Below are 21,669 nucleotides of genomic sequence, written 5' to 3'. Positions count from 1 at the left end.
TCTTTGTCGGTAGGGTGGTAACTAACCACGGCCGAAGCCTCCCACCAGTCGGACCTGGACCAATAAAGAAAACCTCGGCCGGGGTTTGAACCCAGAACCGTCTTGTAAATCCACCGCGTACTTTTATGGCATATTCAGTCTCCATTGTTTATGATCTTCAGAATTTTTTGTTCATTTTCGGTTCGGCTTACTATTGAGCACGAGTCTCCTCTCAGAATGAGAGGAGTTAGGCCAATAGTCCACTACGATGGCCCAGTGCGGATTGGCAGACTTCACACACGGGAATTAAGAAAATTCTCAGTTAAGCAGGTTTCCTTACGAATAAATATGTATAGTCATGACTCACAAATAATGTGGTTTACTAGTGCTAAAAGTATTTTCAAAATCACAAACCCACAATCTTTACCTCTTTAATTTAGACACAAGTCTGATTCACGAGTAATTTTTTCGCAGACTTCTTTCAATCGTCACTAAAAATTAGGCTCAAGCTGTCATTGGATACAATACAATGTATATTTGTAAGAAAATACCATTCGATTTGGCGTAAAAAGCACTCGTCAATCTGACTGTAATAAGCTACTGAAAATAAACAGCCTTTCAGTATTTGGCGAAAAAAAAATTTATTATTCCCTTAAATACGAAAACATCTGATCTGAGATCAAACTCAGCGATAGTAACACATTTTATCAAAAAGTTACTTAGTCGAGTCACACTTTACATCTAACTTTGCACAGCATATTTTATCCTAGAACTAAAAAGATAACGTATTAGAGTCCTTTTCATGAAAGAAGTCCCGCGGCTAAAACCTGAATTAAAATTAACAGCGCCATTAAGATATTAGCGCTGCGTCTGGAGGACTTTTTTCATGAAAAGGACAATACATTATAGCAGCTCCAGTGTTGCCACCTTATTAGTTTAATTTAAAAACATTTTTTTTTCTCAAAATATATTACTTTTGTTTACATTTCTTTCCAGCATCTCTGCTAGGGTTGCCATATCAATGAATATCTACATGTTATGAATTAGAGTTTAGATTTACTGCAACGCTGAGTTTGTTTGTTCGGGCTAGTCTCAGAAACTACTGAGCGACTATTCTTCCTTTTTCTCCAAAAGATAGATTGAATCAAGAAAGATATAGTAGGTATCATATTTCTAACTTTTAACTTTTGCTCTCAATAACACTTTCAATGTTTTTCTTTCAAAATGTTTATATGTTAGAATAATTATAGCATTGACACAGTAAAATATTTTCATTTATGTACAATGTGTAAAAAAATGGTTTAATTTTGATAATCCACAAATATATTATTATTTGGATTATTACGGTTTAATAATAAAGTGTTGCCATAAATAATAATAAAACATAGTCGTCAACACAAAACTATTTTCTACTAAAAATAAAGATATTTCAGTCGTAAAATTAATTCACTAGAAAATTTTAAGCAAGGCTTATTTGAGTTTTAAAATCAACTTTCGCCGACTTATTAGTTATTAAGCAATACAAACAGACAATACAAGAAATAATAAAAACGACCAATCGTCATCACATCTACGATTAAAATTAATGTTAAGTTGTAAAACAACAAAATAAAACTATAATTATAAATAATTTAACAGTAAGGGTCGGCGCATATAGAGCGAGTCGCCGCGTGGTGCATTTTTAATATTAATTTACGAGCTGTAGCCCACAAATATTCAATTAATTTTTATTTGAATTCCTTTAGTAAGATTTAATAATTATTTTTTAATAATCTCTTTCTTGCTAAGCTTGCTAGTAATATGAATAATCTTTTTAACATAAAAATTGAACCGACTTCAAAAACGTATTTCAGTTATTTTGATTGTAACACAAAATTACTAAACCAATTTTCATGAAAATTAAATGGGACCAATCAGGAAATATACTCTTTCAAACAAAAAAAGGATTTTCAAAATTGATTAATAAATGACGAAGTTATGAAGTAACAAACATAAAAAAAAAAACATACACGTCGAATTGAGAACCCCCTCCTTTTTTGAAGTCGGTTTAAAATAGTAAAGTCATCCTATTCCGGGATTGTAATTGACAATTTTCTATTGTCAAACTCTTTCTCTTACCACCTCTACATGCAAAGCCAAACAGACTTCTAAACGTAGACAAACTATTCAAACTACAAGTATTACTGACATTGATGGCATAGCTCGCACACATTGGATCAATTATATAATACTAGCGCAACACCCACAACTTCGTCCGCCCTTAGACCTCTTCAATCCGGCCCTATCGCAAAATCCGTTCTTAATGGATACCTACTAACTATAAACTACCTCCCTGCCCATTTTTTTTCCTTTCGAATTTATATATTAAGATTGTTATTTCTATTTTTGATTATTTTTTTAGATTTTATGATTTTTGATTAGATTTGCGCATCATAGAATCTCCTAATGTGTTTGTAGAATATTTCGCCCGCTATTTCCACGATTCGCCACATATGCGCCAGCCTTAAGGCCTAGTCCGGACTACTTTAGTATTTTAGTCGAGTACGAACAATTTTAGGATTTAAATCGTTCGTACTCGACTAAAATACTAAACTAAGCGTGAGCTTCGACGTAGCGAAGCAAGTGAATATCATTATATGTACAAATATACCAATGCTAGCATAAACATTCGTTTTAGGACGTTTATATTTCAATAATAATTAATCGCTACAATATTTGCCGACGCGTTGGTCACTTACCGAATTACAAACAATATCAATCAGGAAAAAATATTGCTGTATACGATTGCTGTCTACAGTAAAAACACATCTTTAGGAAGCACTTATTAGTCGTATCCATGAATTATTTAATTTAAACTAGACAAGGGTGATTCCAAATATTGTGTAACTAATTTTTAAACCAATATGCTTAAATTGAAGTATCACCAAACAACAAATTCATATGAATTTATTGATACTCCTTATATTTTGCTATGGATTAATTTACAGGACTTACGAATAGATCTCCTATTAAAAAGTGGATGCACAATCAGAGACCAAAACGTCCCCACTCAATGAGTGTCAAACAACTTCTTGGCACTCAATTCAAGTAGTCGCATTTGCAAATTCATTCTTAAACTCAATCCATAAGGTTGACTTTGCTCTGAATTTGGGATTTTATTAAATATTGGACTATATTTAAAGGCCTTTAGGTATAATTTTCTTTACCCAATAATTCTAAAACTGTCAAAGCAAAATTGGCCAGTTTTTAAGTGAAATTTTCTACATTATTGTGCGTTCTTTTATTATAAGAGGTCAATGGTTGTACCTGAATTTGTTAAGTTCTGCTTTCTAAAAATAAAAAAAAATCTTAGTTGCAGCTACCAAATACATTAAGGGTCGGTTTCACTACCTTCTGATAAGTTGTCTGATGGGTTTTTTGTCAAATTCCCCACACAATGTAACGAAATCCTTAATCTTGTCAATTGTATAACATACAGACGAATTGAGAACCTCCTCCTTTTTTGAAGTCGGTTAAAAAGAAGCATAAAATTCTTTCATATTCCATATATATGAAGAGTAGTCCTAACTTTGACTTTTTGCTTCAGTTTTAACCACAAAGCTCAACCATTTGATCCAGACAAAATTTTGTTAATATCCTATTTAGGCTAATTAAGACAATCTCTAAAATCCACAGAAATCTATCTAACCGCCGAATATGTACGAAGAAGTATTGAATTATTGGAATAAATAACTCACTAATCACAAATTACAACAATGATCATTATATTAAAAACAAGTACGAGTATGTGCAATGAAATGTAGACTTTATTGCTTCATCTTTAGATACCAAATGCAACTGATTTTGGTATCTCAAACTTAAAAACACTACCATCGATAATGTATCATAGAGCGCGCGCAAGATAAGTTAGCGCGTGGCCAAAAACGGAACCAATCATAAGTGCCGCCATCGTGTCGTCTCTATCTATCTCTTGGCGGGTAAAAGAGAACACTAAAGCTGGTAATAATTGCGCCGCCTAAAGATAATATTGACTTTTTTTCCTGAAAGTGTCATAAAAAACAAATTAAAATGTAGTCAAGTCAACAACCTAAATGACATAAGTGCTTCGTATTAACTTATAAAAAATAGTCAAATTTCACAATTAACCCTATGGAGACTTTCTATCCAATGGCGTGCACTTTATATACATTTAGATGCAAAAATATGAACCTGTATTTAAGGAGAAATATTCCATTTTGTACAATTTATATTATGCATACCCTATAGTCTAAGATCCGGCGTTAGAAATATATACCCTCATCTGTTATTCATTAGTGCTATGAAATAAATGATAATGTACAGAGACACATTGCAAATTGGTTGCCATACAAAATCTAGTAAACCATATAATTGATAAAAGGCAACCTAATACAGTTAAATTACTCATAAAATAAGCTTTCATTTGAGATATTAGACGGCTAAATAATTGATGAGGGTATATAAATAACATTACTTAACCTTTTATATCTGCCAACCCCACAGTTGCAGTGTGAAAGCAGGCAACCTTTACTTTTTCAATTCTTTTGTGTGTATTCTATTAACTATACTACAGCCTTTCTGTATGGTATTGGTATTGGCAACTCTTTTAATTTATGTATGGTTTGTTTATAAAATGTTATATAAAATATATAAACCATATCTAATTGTTCTAAGCTTATTATTCAAATTTATTTTCATTAATTTAAGAACAATTGAATTATAATAATTATTAGGTGTGAAGTGAATAGTGATTTATACCCTCATTTTTAATTTGTTTTTTTAAATTTGTTTATTTTAATTTAACATTACTCGTCAAGAAAGGTCCATTGAAGGGTAGGAGATTAAATAAATAAAAATCATGGAGAATAAATAAAAAAAAATAATCATTTAACACTGTTCAACCGCAATTTAAATAGACAATGTGTCAATGTGAATATTTTCTATCATTTATTTCTTATCCCAATTAAATAACAGATGAGGGTATATATTTATTACACCGGATCTCGTACTACTAGTTAAAAGCCGAGTGCGCGCCACTGTTTCTATCCTATACAATCACTTAAGTAATCACATATCATCACCTTTTAGGAAAGTCCACATTATCAAAACTGATCTGTCTCCTCGCCCTCATTTTGGCAGCTTCTTCGAACGAAGGCATGGAGTTAGATTTGAAAACACCAATTTTATCCATTGCCCCGAATCCGCTGCTATTCGAATTGGTGTCAATATTCACCATTTTGTCTTGCAATATGTTCTTCGATGTACTTCTAGGTTGTTCCAATTTGGATGGCCCCTCGTTGCATGTGTTCTCTTTGACTTGGGAGGTCAACGTGCACGGTGCTTGCTTGGCTTTCATTTGCTGATATGCTGTAGCTGTTATGTATCCAGACAGTTTGTTGGATTCCGTGGAAAGTTTGATCTGTTCGTCTTGGAAGCACTCTTCGACGGTGCGCCCTTGGATGATAGCGAACACGTATTGACGGGCGAGTCTGGAAGAACAACAAAATAAAATTGATGGTTCGGAATTAAAAACGTAGTTGAGTAGGATCGGCTAAGGCGGCCAACCGTCTCGTATTCTGTGGGACTGTCCCGTAATGCTAGATGTAATCCCGCTTTGAAATAATTAGTAAAATAGTGCCGTAAAACGTTGGATGCGTCCCGCATGTCCCGCATTTTCTACCACACGACACACACATACACAACATCTACGCGCGCACACAATAGCGCTGCATCTATACGCGTTGCGCGCGGCGTGTTCTCTCTTTCTCTCTACAGAATACATGAGGCGTAAGAGCGAGAGAGGCGCGCGCGCGAGTGATGCCCCCCCCCCCTTATCTACAAAAAGTCCCGCATTCAATTTTCAGAAAGTTGTTAATCTTGGTTATCCAGGGAGAACAACACGTGCGGAACAGGGAGTGTTATACGATCATCAAGGAATTCCTTATACCTAAATCTGTCACAAGTCCAGGCTTCTGCTCGGAGTTTTCTCTCTGCCACGTGAAAGACCCGGCACCAGCATAGTGAATCAATGGATTGCTCAGATATTCGTCTCTATAAAGCTAAGGAGACCTTTCCTGGATCAAATCCACGATATTCTTAAACATACCCTAAACCGATGACCTCGTATCTAAGGATTGGTGAGAATTGAAGGGAGATATACAAGATCATAGCAACTGGAAGGAAGAGTCTCTGTCCACTCCTACGGGAGCGAGACGTGATATGAAAGAAAGAAAGAAAATTATTTGTATAATAAATAAAGCACTGGCCAAGTGTGTGTTGGGTCACGAGTGCAGGGTTCTTTTAACCTTAATAATGCAAAAATGGATTCCTTTCCTTTAATAGGTGTTGTAACACCCACAATTTTTTTTCTCACACACAGACCTTTCCAATCAATAATACTACACTCTAAAATTCCAAAAACAATAAACCTTGTTGGATGGATGGACAGTCAGACATGATTAAACTATAAGGGTTCCTTGTTGACTTATAATTATCAGGCGCGCCAGCCCGGACGCCTTTTCCCCTCAGACTAAATAGATAAAGACCTGCCTCGCAAGGCATTATTTTTCTGTCAAGTATATGATCAACGATCTTATGCGATTATAAACACTGTCTCTATAGAATCGATGTTTCATAGTTTACAATCGTGTCCGTCAGTTAAAAACCTCCGTAAAAATACCTTTTTGTATAGTTAAATGGTGTAAAAAACAAACCAAAAACCTCTAGTTTAGTATAAGATATGTATGAAATCTAAGCTCGTTTTCCTTAGAAAATGGCAGAAAATTTTGTTCGTGAATTTGAGTGCGATACTAGTCCTTATGTATTTAGTCTGAGCTTCTCCCTGAACCCGGGCGACGACATGCGCCAGCCGTGCAGGGGAGCGGTGCCTAGGCTGATGATGATGATAGCTCACTTGAACAAGGTGTCCGAGGTGGAGAGCTTGGGCGCGGCCAGCTTGGCGGCGTGCGGCGGCAGCGTGAGCAGCTTGCGGGTGAGGCGCGCCAGCCCGGACGCCTTCTCCCTGAACCCGGGCGACGACATGCGCCAGCCGTGCAGGGGAGCGGTGCCTAGGCTGATGATGATGATAGCTCACTTGAACAAGGTGTCCGAGGTGGAGAGCTTGGGCGCGGCCAGCTTGGCGGCGTGCGGCGGCAGCGTGAGCAGCTTGCGGGTGAGGCGCGCCAGCCCGGACGCCTTCTCCCTGAACCCGGGCGACGACATGCGCCAGCCGTGCAGGCGGAGCGCCTCCGTCACGGCCCAGCATAACTTCTGCGAGAGTTAAAAATAAAATATAATCAAACATTAACTAAATAAATTAAAATACAATAATAGTTCATCATCATACGTCCACTGCTGGACATAGAGCCATTCCGAGAGCGCGCCACCACGCACGTTCTTCTGCCTTCCTCATCCAACCATTTCCCACTACCTTCTTAATGTCATCGGACCATCTAGCTGGAGAGAGTCCTACACAGTGCTTACTGGTATCTACTGCGGCCACCTGTTCTGCGACAAATATGTCCCGCTGCCACTTCAGTTTGCTAATCCCTAAAAATCTTGTGGATTTTTAGGTCCATTAATTTCGTTCTCTTACGGATTTCCTCGTTCCAGATTCTGTCCTTCAAAGAGACTTCTAACATAGCCAAATTCAAAAAATATTAACACACATGCTCGTTTATTGATGTTACTGATCTATGACAGACATACGAAAAGATAACTACCACTAAAAGGTAACTCTTCAGTTTTCAGACAGATAAAGCTACTTACTCCGTAAGTAATATTTAAGACATAGACCAAAGTTAACGAAATATAACATGAAAAAGCCGCTTTTGTCTATCAAAAACAATTTTGTTTGTAATAAAACTCAATCTTTTTACGTATTTACGTATCTGTCAATCTACCTAGTATGTATACGTATTTATTACGTATCTTATGTTATAGAGAAATAAATTTTGTAAATATATATTTATCTTAACAAAGTACCCTTGGATCTTTTTAACTAAGTAACGTATTATTTAAGACGATTATCGTCATAGCGAGCATAAGAGGAAGATTTATAGAAAAGTTTAACATTGCTCTCCAAGCAGACAATGTCGTCGGCGTCTAGTAGTTGTATTTAATCTGAATCTAATCAATAAATAATAAAAATCCCTTAATAATCAAATTCTTACCTTCTTATGAATCTCGTTCAATTCAGCCATATTCTTCGTAGTCAACAATTCGGATGCACGTCGAGGGAAAAGGGGTTGCGAAGTCCCAACATTCTCACCACCAAACGACAAACTCTTGGCAATTTTACTCCGACCATTGCTGTCTTCATCGTCAAAATCACGTTTCCTCTTCAAAAACTGGTCACTGGAAGTCCCATCTAGACTTTTAGTCTCAGCCTGTCGCACTGGTGAACTAAATAAGGCCCGTTTTGATTTTAAGGCTTGTTGTGAAAATGAAGGATTTGCCGGAACAATCTTCTTGTGTTCTGGACTAACAAAAAGTGCTCTTTTCAGGGACTCTCTAGGCTGGGACCTTGTAATTGTATCGTCCATGAGTAAACGTCTCATAGCTTTCTTCTTGCTTGATCCGGTTTGGCCTTTTGGTGTCTTGCCTGGTGTTTTCTTCCCTGGTGTCTTGCGTGTGGGTGTTTTCTTGCCTGGGGACCGTTTTGTTCTAGGGCTTCTTCGTTCGGCCGAGTTGATCACCTTTCTGTGCGGGAAGAAACTACGAAATTTTCTTTGTTAGTACATGTTTTTAGTTTTTAAATCGTTAGTCGGAGTATGCCCGACTAGTTTCAGCTCATGAGTAAGGGCCCCTTATGGGTTCGAAACTAGTCGTGCATACTCCGACCTTATTTTACGAGAGTTTTAGCCGTGTCATATTCAATTAACTAAAAATCAAAATATTGCTTACTTTTTATCAATCAGCACCATTTTGGAGTTGCTGGTCTGTGCTTTCTCATTGATGGTGGCAGCGCTACAGAAAGCCTGTCGCCGACGCGCCAGGTGAGAGAGCCTCCGACCGGGCGACTTCACTTGAGCCATCCTTAAACAATATTTCATTCTTAAGAAGAAGAAGAAGAAGAAGAAATACTTTATTGAACACAAAAATACAATTATAAATTAAAACAATAAAAAGATAAATTAAACTTAGCATGCAAAGGCGGCCTTATTACTAAAAGTAAACATTCTTCATTGTATCTTGCTCTCAGAACAATAGGGTAGTTGACTCATATTAAATTTAATATAAACAAATATTAATTTCGTGCAGTACATGGAATAAGGTCCCAAATATATCGATATCAGTTAATAAAAGTTAAGGATTTCTTAAAACTTAATTTAAATATCACATATTTTTTAAAATTTTCTAAACGTCAAAAACGCTGTCGTCCATTTTTTGACGTCACTAACACCGTTTATGTACTAAACGTCGAACCTATTGGTAACTAAGAAATGAAGAGGATTATACAAACAATTAAAAAAGCCTGGAAATGAAGTGCACTTTATGAGTAGGTACCAGGTTCAATAGAATATTGTAAAATGGTTATAAGCAAAAAAAATATTGGTTGAGTTTGTTTTGGGCTTCTCTCTGACCAAGGCGCATATAAAAAATAATAATATCCTCTTAAGAAAGTTATCAGCTAATCATCCAGAAAGGCTTAGAATTCATAAAACTTACTTCAACCTCAGTGCTTTTCGCTTGCTAGCACTGCTTGGGGACTGTAGTCCTCCAGAGTAGATATTCACACTGGTGTCTGTCTCGGCTCCAACAAACCTCTCTCCATAGCGCTGGATCAGGAGCTCATACTTCTCTGAGTAACAGTTTCTGTTGTAACTGCAAATAAGTAGAAATAACAAATTAGAAATATTAATTGTAATAACATAAAATTGAAAATTATGAAAATCCACTGAAGTTCATGAAATTATTAAATACACTCTCAATCAATTCATCAATATTCTCTTTTAATTCACTTTCATTTGAAACCCCACTCAAGTATATTTGCAGGCATTCTGTTATTCATCCCCACTTTCAACCCCCAGAACAAACATCTCAACCGATTTTCATCAAACATGTCTAAGAACACTCACATAAATCACCTTTTGTACAAAATACTCTACGTTGTATTTGCTTTGTCCGTTTGGGAGCTATGGTTCCACAGATAGACTGACAGACGGACAGACACATCAAACTTATAACTCTTTTTGTGTCAGGGGTTAAAAACTTAAATTGCTTGATAACAATGGTATCCCAGCTCTTAAACTATATATATAGGGGCCCCTATATCTTAGGGGCCAGTGTCTTCCCAAGTATTATTACCTATATATTACTAGCCAACACCCCACGTAGTTCCCGTTCCTGTGAGAATATGGGGATAAAATATAGTGTAAAACACAAATGATGTGGCTTTCTAGTGGTAAAAGAATTTTCAAAATTGGTATGGTAGATCCAGAGATTACCCCCTACTATACCACAAATTTTACCTCTTTAAAATATTACTAAAAATTAGTAGTTGTAAATAAAAGAAATGGAAGAAGAAAGACTGGGGTACGCACCTCCAACTTATCAGTTGTGTGCATTTTAAGAAATTAAATATCACGTGTCTCAATCGGTGAAGGAAAACATCTGCACACTAGAGAATTTTCTTAATTTTCTGTGTGTTTGAAGTCTGCCTATCCGCATTGGGCCAGCGTGGATATTGGCCTAACCCCATTCATTCTGAGAGGAGACTCGAGCTCAGCAGTGCGCCAAATATGGGTAGATAATGATGAAATAAAAGAAAAAAAGTTTACAACACAATTAAAAAAGTAATATATATTAGATAGGTCATAAATTATTTTTGACCCCCTACCCCCACCCTCCATTTTCAAGATATAATATTTTACATAAAAGAAAGATATATCCCAACAAAACCTTATTATAACAAAGTCAAATAGTTTTCCAAGAAAAGATTATCTATACAAAAACTGTGCAAACATCAAATTTATCACTCAATGAAAGACAAGTTAAAGTATCAATTAAATAAAAATAAGTCAATGAAATATAATATACTGCTAACTTAGCTAATTGTATTCAAAACAACTGCACAATGTATATGTTTCTTTAGCAAATTTTATGAAGGTGCAATATTGTATTGAAGGGATTACAGAAAATAAGGAAAAATGTAACTATGAGTCTTTTTTTTTTTTTTTTTTTTTTATTCTTTACAAGTTAGCCCTTGACTACAATCTCACTTGATGGTAAGTGATGATGCAGTCTAAGATGGAAGCGGGCTAACTTGTTCGGAGGAGGATGAAAATCCATACCCCTTTCGGTTTCTACACGGCCTCGTACCGGAACGCTAAATCGCTTGGCGGTACGTCTTTGCCGGTAGGGTGGTAACTAGCCACGGCCGAAGCCTTCCACCAGCCAGACCTGAACAAATTAAGAAAATCTCAATCTGCCCAGCCGGGGATCGAACCCAGGACCTCCGTTTTGTAAATCCACCGCGCATACCACTGCGCCACGGAGGCCGTCAAAGTCTATTTTTAAGATTCATATGGGGCTCTTATAATGTAGGCAAGGGCCCCACATGAATCTGAAACTAGTTGGGCATAATCAAACATTGTATTACACATATATGTTTGGCTGTGTTTCCTAATAAGTTAATGTGTAGTTAAGTTTTATAGAATTTAAACTATAAACTATTGTGAGTGTTATTCATATTAAATTAAAAAAAATATATCATATTAAACACGGCTAAAAATCACGTGATATAAGGTCGGAGTATGCCGGACTAGCTGCATCCATCGCCGCCGCATCGCAGTTTGGATTGTACTGCATTGCAAGAACCAGCTCATGACTAAGGGCCCCGTATGGGTTTTAAACTATATGGGCTTACTCCGACGTTGAGTGAACGCGCGCACCGCCACATCGCAGTTTGGATTGTACTGCGTTGCAAGAACCAGCTCATGACTAAGGGCCCCGTATGGGTTTTAAACTATATGGGCTTACTCCGACGTTGAGTGAACGCGCGCACCGCCACATCGCAGTTTGAATTGTACTGCGTTGCAAGAACCAGCTCATGACTAAGGGTCCAGTATGAGTTGGAAACTAGTTGGGCTTACTCTGACGTTGAGTGGCCGCGCGCACCGCCGCATCGCAGTTTGGATTGTACTGTGTTGCAAGAACCAGCTCATGACTAAGGGCCCCGTATGGGTTCCAAACTTGTTGGGCTTACTCTGACGTTGAGTGGCCGCGCGAACTGCCACATTGAAGTTTGGATTGATTGTACTGTGTTGCAAGAACCAACTCATGACTAAGAGCCTTGTATACGTTCAAAACTTGTTGGGCTTACTCCAATGTTAAATCATGTGTTTCATAATAATTTATTATGTAGTACAGTTGTTAATGTATTTAAATGAAAATTATATAATATGAAATAAAATACACTTTATTGTACTCCAAAAATTTAAATTATTCTGATTGTCAGTTTCTGGATTCTAGATTAAGATAAATATTATTATTTGTACTGTACAATATTATGGTAAAGTTATAATATAAAGTATATTATAGCGGAGTAGCATAACAACATCGTGGTGCCCAAGGGAGGAAAAAAGAAAAAGAGGCAGACCAATTAGTAGATGGAAAGACGATCTGATTGCCTTTGAAGGGACATACTGGACCCGATCAGCAATGGAAAGGACACAATGGAAGAGGAAGGGGGAGGCCTTTGCCCAGCAGTGGGATGAAATTTAACTGTAATAAATTTAACTGTAATAAATATTATGTAATTTAGATTGTAAAGGCTTAAATAAATAAATAAAAATATAATATAAAAAGAAAAATGACTTACTAAACATCATGAAACTTGCATTTCAAAACGTCAGGCCACCCAGTCTTGACAGCTTCTACCTCTGTACCCAATTTTAATTGAATACTCTTATCATTTAAACTAGTATTTGCTTCTGATTCAGTCTTCATAGTTTCCTTATCAAATATCTTATTTAAAATTCCTACAGATGCCTCATCAGCTATTTCTTGGAAATCATCTGAAATCATTGGTCCAGATGGTCTGGTTATGAATGAAACCTTCTTGGTTGGTGTCATAGAGTTATCCTCTATGGTAACATTTTCTTCTCCATTAAATGCTGGGAGAAAACAGTAGTATTTTTTGAGCATCTGTGTGACATCTGTCTTTAGGGTTGTAACTGAAGGTGGTGGTAATACTCCTTGTAATGTTTCCTGCAAATAAAAATCAATATTTAGCCACTTAGGGCTAGGATGTGTACATAAAACTAATACCTAATGGTATTAAATGGCTAATGTAATTTTTAAATTGTGTTGTAAATGTAATTTTAAAATCATTGAAAGCAAAATTTTATATTTTAAACCTAATATATTTATTTGATGATTTTTTATAATAGGTACCTTTAAACATTCTTATACCAACTCTGACTCTGTTGACAAAACCATTGATGCAGTGGCGCGCAGTTCATAGATGTAAAATGCACTGCCTATCCTACAGACTCAATACAAACATATGTTGGACCACAGAGTACGCCGGAAAAGAAATTATCAATATTTTACTTATTGTACCCTAGTTAAAAACCTTATGCACGCCACTGAATAAATAATGTAGTGTGTACTTGAAAACAAAAAATTTTAATATGATAAAAAATGCTCTACATCTACTATAAAGAAAAACAGAGATTTTTACTATGTATTAAAGTATCAGATATACCAAATATGTACCTCAATTTTCCTAACTTTTCGTTTATCATACGCTTCATAGTCTTTGAGGAAACACCAGAAAGGTTGCTCAGCCACACAAGGCTCAGCATCATCGTCCTCAGAGAACATATCTGGAGAACGCACACCACTGTCAAAAGACGCTTCAAGGGAGGAGTAACTCTGCTCTAAATTCCACTTGGAGTTTCCATCTTTAGAAGAATTTTCCTCTTCATGCTCGTCATTACTCTCTGTGACTTTAATGTTACTCACAGATTCCACTGCACTCTTTTCGTTACTATCGCTTTGCGAATTAAAATCATCTCTCACTGGTATGCTATTTCCTATGTCATGTAAGTTTAAGGTAAAGCCATTAGTACCTACAACTTCTATATTACTCATAATCTGTGAACTCTTTTCATTATTGCTTTGCAAATGGAGTACACCTGGTGTTGATGTATCTTCTGAGTCTACTTCTTCATTTAAATTGAGGCCATTAGCACTGCTTAGTGCTGTGATAGGATCTACTATCGGTTTCAATTTTTGCACATGTTTAATTATGGTACCATTGAATGATAGTTCTCTTATTGGAAGTTTGAAAACGTTTTCCGTTTGTTTTACGTCACGAAACATCGGTACACTGTCGACTGCGTTATTACTATTCTCCATTGTAGAGGTTATAAAGACTGTTCGAAAACCTTCGGATTTGGATTCCTCGGAGGACACTGGGATGGTTTCCGATTTGTCGTTCAAACAGTGATTCGCCCCGAACGATGTCTCAGACAGAGATGCTGCGAGGGAAGTACAAGGTGATTCGATTTTAACTAAATCTTGATCTAGAATTTTATCTACGTTGTCCACGGATGGATTTAAAGGGCTGCTCGCTTTGAAATCTGTCTCATTATCATTGTGCTTCTCTATAGTGGATTGTATAATAGTAGACAAGTCAATGTTGCCTCCGCTATTCGAGCTGTCGGATTTGTTGCACGGTTCACTTACGCGGTGGTCGAAATTGACGAGGTTAAAACTCCGCATATATCGATCGTATAATGAGAGACTGTCGCTCATCGAAGGGCAATTTGAGTCCTCGTAAGATTCCATCACCAACATCGATTAGAACTATACATTTTTTAGAGCACTACTCTTGTCATTCTTGTTCCGCACAAGCACAACGCATTACGTACTGAACAAAGAAATATAATACTATTATTTATTTATGAAAATGTGTTGCGATTGTTACAGAAACGCATAACATTTTTTAAGGGCATTGATGTATTTTATATTTTACAATAAAATCTGAAAAATTATTGAACTTGGAAGTTGGACTTGGAACAAAAATGTTTAATATCCACAGAGTAGAACAGAACAGTCAGTGTGACCATCTTTAATTTATTATTTACCTATCCTGATTCCTGCCACAATTTTTTAAAAAACCTGCCATTTACTCGAGTAAAAATGCCAAAAAACCGCTTTAGCGTTGAGCGCAAAAACTCAGTTTAGCGCAATAAAAAATACTTTTAACCTTATTTAACATAAGTATAAGTAAGAAAATATACTTGTTATTAGAATTTTACAACAAAAAAATTATTTGAAGTACCATAATTTTTATAAACTTATATTTTGTTAACTTACAATATAAATAAACTACGTATTTTAAAAGAACACGGATTTTCAACTAGGTATTAAAAATAAACCTAAGGTTAAAAACCCAACGTCTCGTCATCATTATCTTTATCACCCCATATTGGGCTCACTGCTGAGCACGAGTCTCCCCTCATATTGAGAGGGGTTAGGCCCATAGTCGACTACGTTGGCAATATAGATTGGCAAACTTCACACACCCAGAGAATTAAGAAAATTCTCACATGCAGGTTTCCTCACGATGTTTTTCCTTCCCCGTTTAAGACACGTGATATTTAATTTCTGAAAATGTACATAACTGAAAAGTTCGAGGTAAATGCCATGGACCGGATTCGAACCTACGCCCTCCAGAATGGAAGGTAATGTTATAAATAAACCTACCATAAAAAAGGGAGGCAGAAGTGATAAGTTGATAACTTAAGCCTACCCCTACCCTTACCCTAGGCAAATCTTATCTCTATAATATCTTCTTGATTATTAAGTAATTAATTTTGATAAGGAATTAAGTTTAGTTGTGTAAATAATGACGTAAAACTTAGTATATTATTCAAATAATTTATTAAAGTACAAATGGTATTATATCTGCTAACATTTAAAGGATTGATATAAGCTGTCGCGATACTTTTTGTAGAAAATGATGTGTTCTGCAATGTTTTAGTAGCTGCAAAAACTATTGATGTTTGACTAAAATAATGATTTTATTCTAACATCAATAGTTTTTGCAGCGCACGCCATGTAAACAAAACTTTTGTTACATTATTGGAGTTTCCGGAAGGAACTCTATTTTTTTTGAAAATATAATATAGCCTATAGCCTTCCTTGATAAATGAGCTATCTATCACTGAAAGTATTTTTCAAATTGGAACAGTAGTTCCTGTGATTAGTGCGTTCAATCAAACAAACAATCTAACTCTTCAGCTTTCTTACATTAGAATAGATTAGTATAGATCAGACACCTTTTGGAGTGAAGTCAAAATGATTTATATTGTTTATTGATAGTGTCGATTTAGGTATGCTATATATAATAAATAATTATGAAATAAAATACTATCGACTTCAAAAACACAAACCTATGCCGAAAACTAATAAGTAAAGAAAACATTATAATATTTTCTAACTACTGATCACTTTAAAGGCAGTGCCAATAGTAAAATTATTGTGTAGACAATCAAACGTCCCTTGTTTTTTTCAACCCTTAGGGTTGGAATCGCTTTTTCAAATTCAAAATAAACTCTTCCTAACAAAAGAAGTATTGTCAAAATCGGACAACTCAATAAAAAGTTATGCTGGGTTTAGATTAAAACTAATGGGCAAACAATCAATCATCCCTTGTATTCCTACTCTTAGAGTTGAAATTGTTTTTTATATGAAATATATAAGTATGGCACCATTTTCGGAAGATTTTTCACCCTTTCTATTAAAAAAGAATTATCAAAATCGGACCACTCCATAAAAAATTACGGTTCATTTTACATTAAAAATGGTTAAACAATTTTAATAAAGTTCGAATAACTTTATTTTTCATGGTTTGTTGTATAACTGTCTGAGCAAACAAATGTTTTGTAGCAAACGAGCTAAAATAATTAGGTGTTAAATGTTACATGGAACTACTTAAATTATAGATGTACCTACTATGAACTATGTATATCCAACTGGCGATGGCTACGCTACACAGGGCCAAACATTTTCAGTTGCCATAAAGGAATTTGGAAGTTCATTTCCTACATCGCAAAACTGCCAAAACCTGCCAAATCTCTGAAACGTTGACCGATCATGCCGCACGCTAAAATAAGAGAACAATCCTGCCACAATGGCAGGAAACTGCCACATATGGTCACACTGAGAACAATATGTACAATTTTTTTTCAGTGAGCATCAAAGAGTAATAAATAGGTTAATATTATGTATTATTAAACTCTTTGGTGAGCATAATATAAGGAGCATTCATAGATTTACGAGTCGGTACAAGTACCAGCATAATTATGGATAAAAATAGGTGAGCATCAATGTTTCGGGTTTCGGCAATCGAATAATACACTTAATAATCTTTGGGCAATGCATTGAGCAAATTGAGTAAAATATACTCATGTTCCATCATGATTTTATTATCTATTAATCTGTGATCATAGATAATTTAAGCATTTTTATCTGTCTGTTCTTCAGGATTTTGTCTTACATTCTATTTCTAGTCTGTGTCTGTGATTCTGTCATTTACCATTTTCTTCATGTTGAGTTCATTCATTCATTTCTTACATTTTTTAATTTTTATTTCTTGAATCTGACAAAATATACTTTCGTTGATTATTTTTTTAATGAATTGATCGATTGGATTTTTAAAAACAGGCATATAACTAAGCAATTGGGACTTGTGTTATTGAGTGGTTAATGCTATTGGCGTATGAAGTAAGTTTTAACTTTTGAGTTTAAAAAGTTATAAACATTTTATATATTTATTATATACACAATTTATTGCTTATATATTTTCACTGGCGTTCTTTAATATTAAAATATAAGCTGCTAATATTCATGAAACATCTCGTAAGCTTTCCCTTGTGAAAACATCACATAAAACTTTCACAATAGCAATTTGTATTCATCTCTATGTACTCATCTTTACTTAATAAATACCTATTTAAGACTTTTATTTAAATCTATTTCTGTATCTACCTAGCATCTCTGATGTAAATTTCATCCAGGTCCACTTAGCCATTCTGGAGTCATAAATGGTGTAATTACAACAGTAGCTTGCTATAACTTATAGGTGATCTTCATCAGAGCCATGATAGCCCTGTGGATATGACCTCTGCCTGCGGATCCGGTGGGTGTGGGTTCGAATCCGGTCTGGGGCATGCACCTCCAACTTTTCAGTTGTGTGCAATTTAAGAAATTAAATATCACGTGTATTAAACGGTGAAGGTAAAACATTGTGAGGAAATCTGCATTCTCTGTGTGTGTGAAGTCTGAAAAGCCACATCGGGCCCGCATGGTGGACTATTGGCCTAACCCCTCTCATTGTGAGAGGAGAAATGATAATGACGAATCTTCATCAACATATTTGAATGGCCACAGAGCCTCCATCCATATAGAAGGAGCTTGGAGCTTAGAGTTTTTCTATAACTTAGATTATAAGGCACATGCACACCCTAAATATTTTGACAAAAATATTAGTTAACATTTTAGTTTGACGTTTAGTACATCAAGTAACATTGTGACGTCACAAAATGGACGACTGCGTTTTTGACATTTAGAAAATTTAAAAAAATAAAATGAAGTTTTATAAGAAATCTTTTAAATTTTATTAATTAATATTGATATATTTCGAACCCTTATTCCATGTACTACACTAAATTAATATTGTTTATATTAAATTTATTCTATGTCAACTACCTTATTGTTATCAAAGCAACATTTACAAAAATTTATCACACCTATAATTTTATTTTACAATGAAATTATTGCCACTAAAAATATTTTACAACTAAGCCTTTCATTGGTATGCCAGAGGACTATAAACCATATCATATTGTCAAGAATATAGAATTAAATGAATGCGAAGTCTGCCATATGTTATTAATCACTCATTATTTTATTGAATTATTAACATATTTTATTCTGTTTTAACCAAAACCACACAGTTTCATCCATTTCCTATTCTTGCGGGAATACACAGATAAAAATAGCTCATGTTCCTCAGGGACAATGGTAATGTGGATCCAGAACTTTTTTATTTTGTGGCTGTGTATACTAAATAATCTTATTACATACTAGTTTCTGTCTAACAAGTTACTTATTTATTACTGATCTCTGAAGAGTCAAACATTGTCACGCTTAAGTACCCTTAAAATCCACAAGCTTATGATACTCATTAACATGATAATCGTCATCATCGTCATCATCCTCATCAATGCCACTTCAACTTCACAACTTGCTGGGCTATGTCAGTGACTTTGGTATTCCTCACAACTAATTTTGTCATTCCTATGTTAATGTAAACCTGCATCATGTAATGTATAAACCATAGGCTGATGAAATACTCTTAGATTACTTAATTCATAACTTACATTATCAACTAAATCAAATTAAGAAATAAAATCATTAAACAAACAAACAAATTACATTTTGTATGATATTCATTAAATAATTATGCATATTTGTCGTAGCTGTCTTGATATCTGGCTATGATTGCAGTAACCTATGCCCTTTGACACTGTTTATAATTGCTTTCTATATGCTATGCGCTTGGTTTTACTTGAAATTGAATGCACAATGTTTCTATGCATTTAGTTTATGAATCTAAATATAAAATAAAATTAAAATTATTGAACTTTGGAATTAATAGTAGATTATGAAACCATAGAGTTCCAAACCCACGCACAATGGCCAATCACATGGCTAAGTGCGGAAACGGCCCAGAAGAAAGAAGAACAAATCATAGAGTTTTAAAACTTGGAAGTGAGGTTTCTGAATAAAGTTATGAGAGTTATGTGCCTCTTCATATTCGATTTTATCTAATTTTCTGTATTAGATAGTAAAACTTTTAAGCAAAGAGAAACAATTACAATAGCGACAAAATGCAGGACTAATTAACAAACATTTCCAAGTGATTAACTATTAAAAGCTTATTAAATTATACAATACATATAATTGACTAATTATTGTATATAAGTGATTACAACTATCTACAAGTATATTTCACAATTGATATTTATGTTTGTTGGACTTTGCCTTTAATACAAGAAACAATAACTAGCTATTGTTAAAGAAATAATGTAAAAAATAAATTTTTTATCAAGGAATGATAAGTAAATACAATACCCTTCAAGTGTCTTTGTTTTAGTTTCATGTGATCTAAATAATATGTAGATTGGATTTAAAGAGTTAAAAAAATCACGTAAAAAAGTAATGTGACTTTCTTGATTCATCTCTTATGAGTAATTATTTTTTAGCATTAGTATCCCTTGTTGGATGGATAAAGGTAAACATTAATTAAGTAAATGTGTCCATGTAACAATAGTGACTTAACTCATCGGGTTTTCTATTAGTGAAAACTATATCAGAATGTGTATAGCAGTTTTTTTTTAAATACATTTAAAAAAGTAAATATTCAGCCTTGCTTGCTTGATGCTTGATGCTTGGAGGCAATCAGATCTGCTCTCATATAAGAAGTAGAATAATTAATTATTTTATGTAATCAATTTTATAGGGTTCTTGTCTCTACAAATAGTCAAACTTGACGTTTCAAAAGTGTGTAAACTAAAGCTAAGTCGTAGCTTATTAGAACCACTCGACCCGCACCGCCTCGTCGCTAGGCGTCCGCTTGTAGTCGACATGTGGACCATGGGTGGACCCCGCGTTGTCACCAATGAACCAACCAATTTCCGAGTAGTCTACTAGCGTTTGGCCCTAGGTGAGCACGTGTGTGAACGAGCTATCATTGAGTGGTCCATTCGCAGTCCGCGCGTGGACACCTCGCGGCGAGGCGATCCGGTAATGGTATGGAGTTGATGTAGTGAGCGCATGCCCATACAAATCCAAACGAAGAATATTAATCACTCAAAAGGTGGCGGTATGGGTCGGATCCCGGGTGGCTCTAATGAGCTACGATCTTAAGTCTGGCCTACACCGAACAATCTCCTTCTACTACTCTACACTGGCGAGATTAGCCGTGTCCAGTTGGCACAAATGAAAGCCTTAAAAAATTTAATTGAACTAAGCCTATACTTGAAATAAATGTTTTTTTGATTAAGAAGAATTATATTGAGTAACAAACGTATAAACCGATTTATTATTAGTAGTTATCACATAATACGGCATGAAGGAGACGTGTTTACTTCGTCCCCGAGACCATATCAGCGTGGCTGGGAGAAATGCGTTGTTATCGGGCGTGTTTTCTTTTTGTCGAGTTAAATATTAAATATATGCGGCTTTTGGGCCTTTAAGTTACTTACGTAACACGAATTATTTTATTGGAAAGGTGACACTTTTTATCACCAAATTATATTGACAAATATCTCGCCTTGGAACTGTTTATTGATTCTCGTGAGTATACCTAAGTTAATTAAGATAAATGTTATTGTAAAAATTGCTTAAGTAGTAAAATATATTTAAATGAATGATTGTTGTATTGATTCTGTATGTGAATGTCGTTTTAAACAGTGAATAGTTGATTTATTTTGATGTTTTCCGCGAAAGACCGACAAATTCAAGTGCTCGCTTTTATAATATGAATTATTTTATTGGGAAGGTGACACAACTTATCTCCAAATTATATTAACAAATATCGAACTTTTATTGATTCCGGAGAGTAGGTACTTAAGTTGTAACTAAGATAAA

General features: G+C 35.1%; 1 protein-coding gene across 2 annotated transcripts; it reads right to left on the bottom strand.

Annotated features, from left to right (window-relative positions):
• Positions 1-601: 601 nt before the first annotated feature.
• On the bottom strand, positions 602-15,058 carry LOC112058014 (uncharacterized). Of its 2 annotated transcripts, XM_024098672.2 has the most exons (7): positions 13,720-15,058; positions 12,821-13,209; positions 9,667-9,822; positions 8,902-9,033; positions 8,169-8,712; positions 7,091-7,266; positions 602-5,486 (listed from the first exon to the last, which is right to left on the bottom strand). In XM_024098672.2, the coding sequence occupies exons 1-7, from the start codon at positions 14,803-14,805 to the stop codon at positions 5,075-5,077; spliced, it is 2,895 nt and encodes a 964-aa protein (XP_023954440.2). In that variant the 5' UTR covers positions 14,806-15,058; the 3' UTR covers positions 602-5,074. The 2 variants fall into 2 exon arrangements, with proteins under 2 accessions (XP_023954440.2, XP_052743615.1); XM_052887655.1 differs by lacking the exon at positions 602-5,486 and having other exon boundaries at positions 6,997-7,266; positions 8,169-8,697.
• Between the last annotated feature and the right edge of the window lie 6,611 nt (positions 15,059-21,669).

This window comes from Bicyclus anynana, chromosome 20, assembly GCF_947172395.1.
Source record: "Bicyclus anynana chromosome 20, ilBicAnyn1.1, whole genome shotgun sequence".
Lineage (NCBI taxonomy): Eukaryota > Metazoa > Arthropoda > Insecta > Lepidoptera > Nymphalidae > Bicyclus > Bicyclus anynana.
The sequence above is the reverse complement of the archived record's forward strand: the minus strand, read 5'-3'. Positions and strand labels throughout refer to the sequence as shown.

What these genes read in the sequence shown, in the direction of transcription:
- LOC112058014 (XM_024098672.2), bottom strand. Translation starts at nt 14,805, where the DNA reads ATGTTGGTGATGGAATCTTACGAGGACTCAAATTGCCCTTCGATGAGC. An exon ending in ATGGTGCTGATTGATAAAAA is followed by an intron (nt 8,713 to 8,901) that starts GTAAGCAATATT and finishes AAAATTTCGTAG; the next exon opens with TTTCTTCCCGCACAGAAAGG. An exon ending in ACCTCGGACACCTTGTTCAA is followed by an intron (nt 5,487 to 7,090) that starts GTGAGCTATCAT and finishes TTGTTCTTCCAG; the next exon opens with ACTCGCCCGTCAATACGTGT.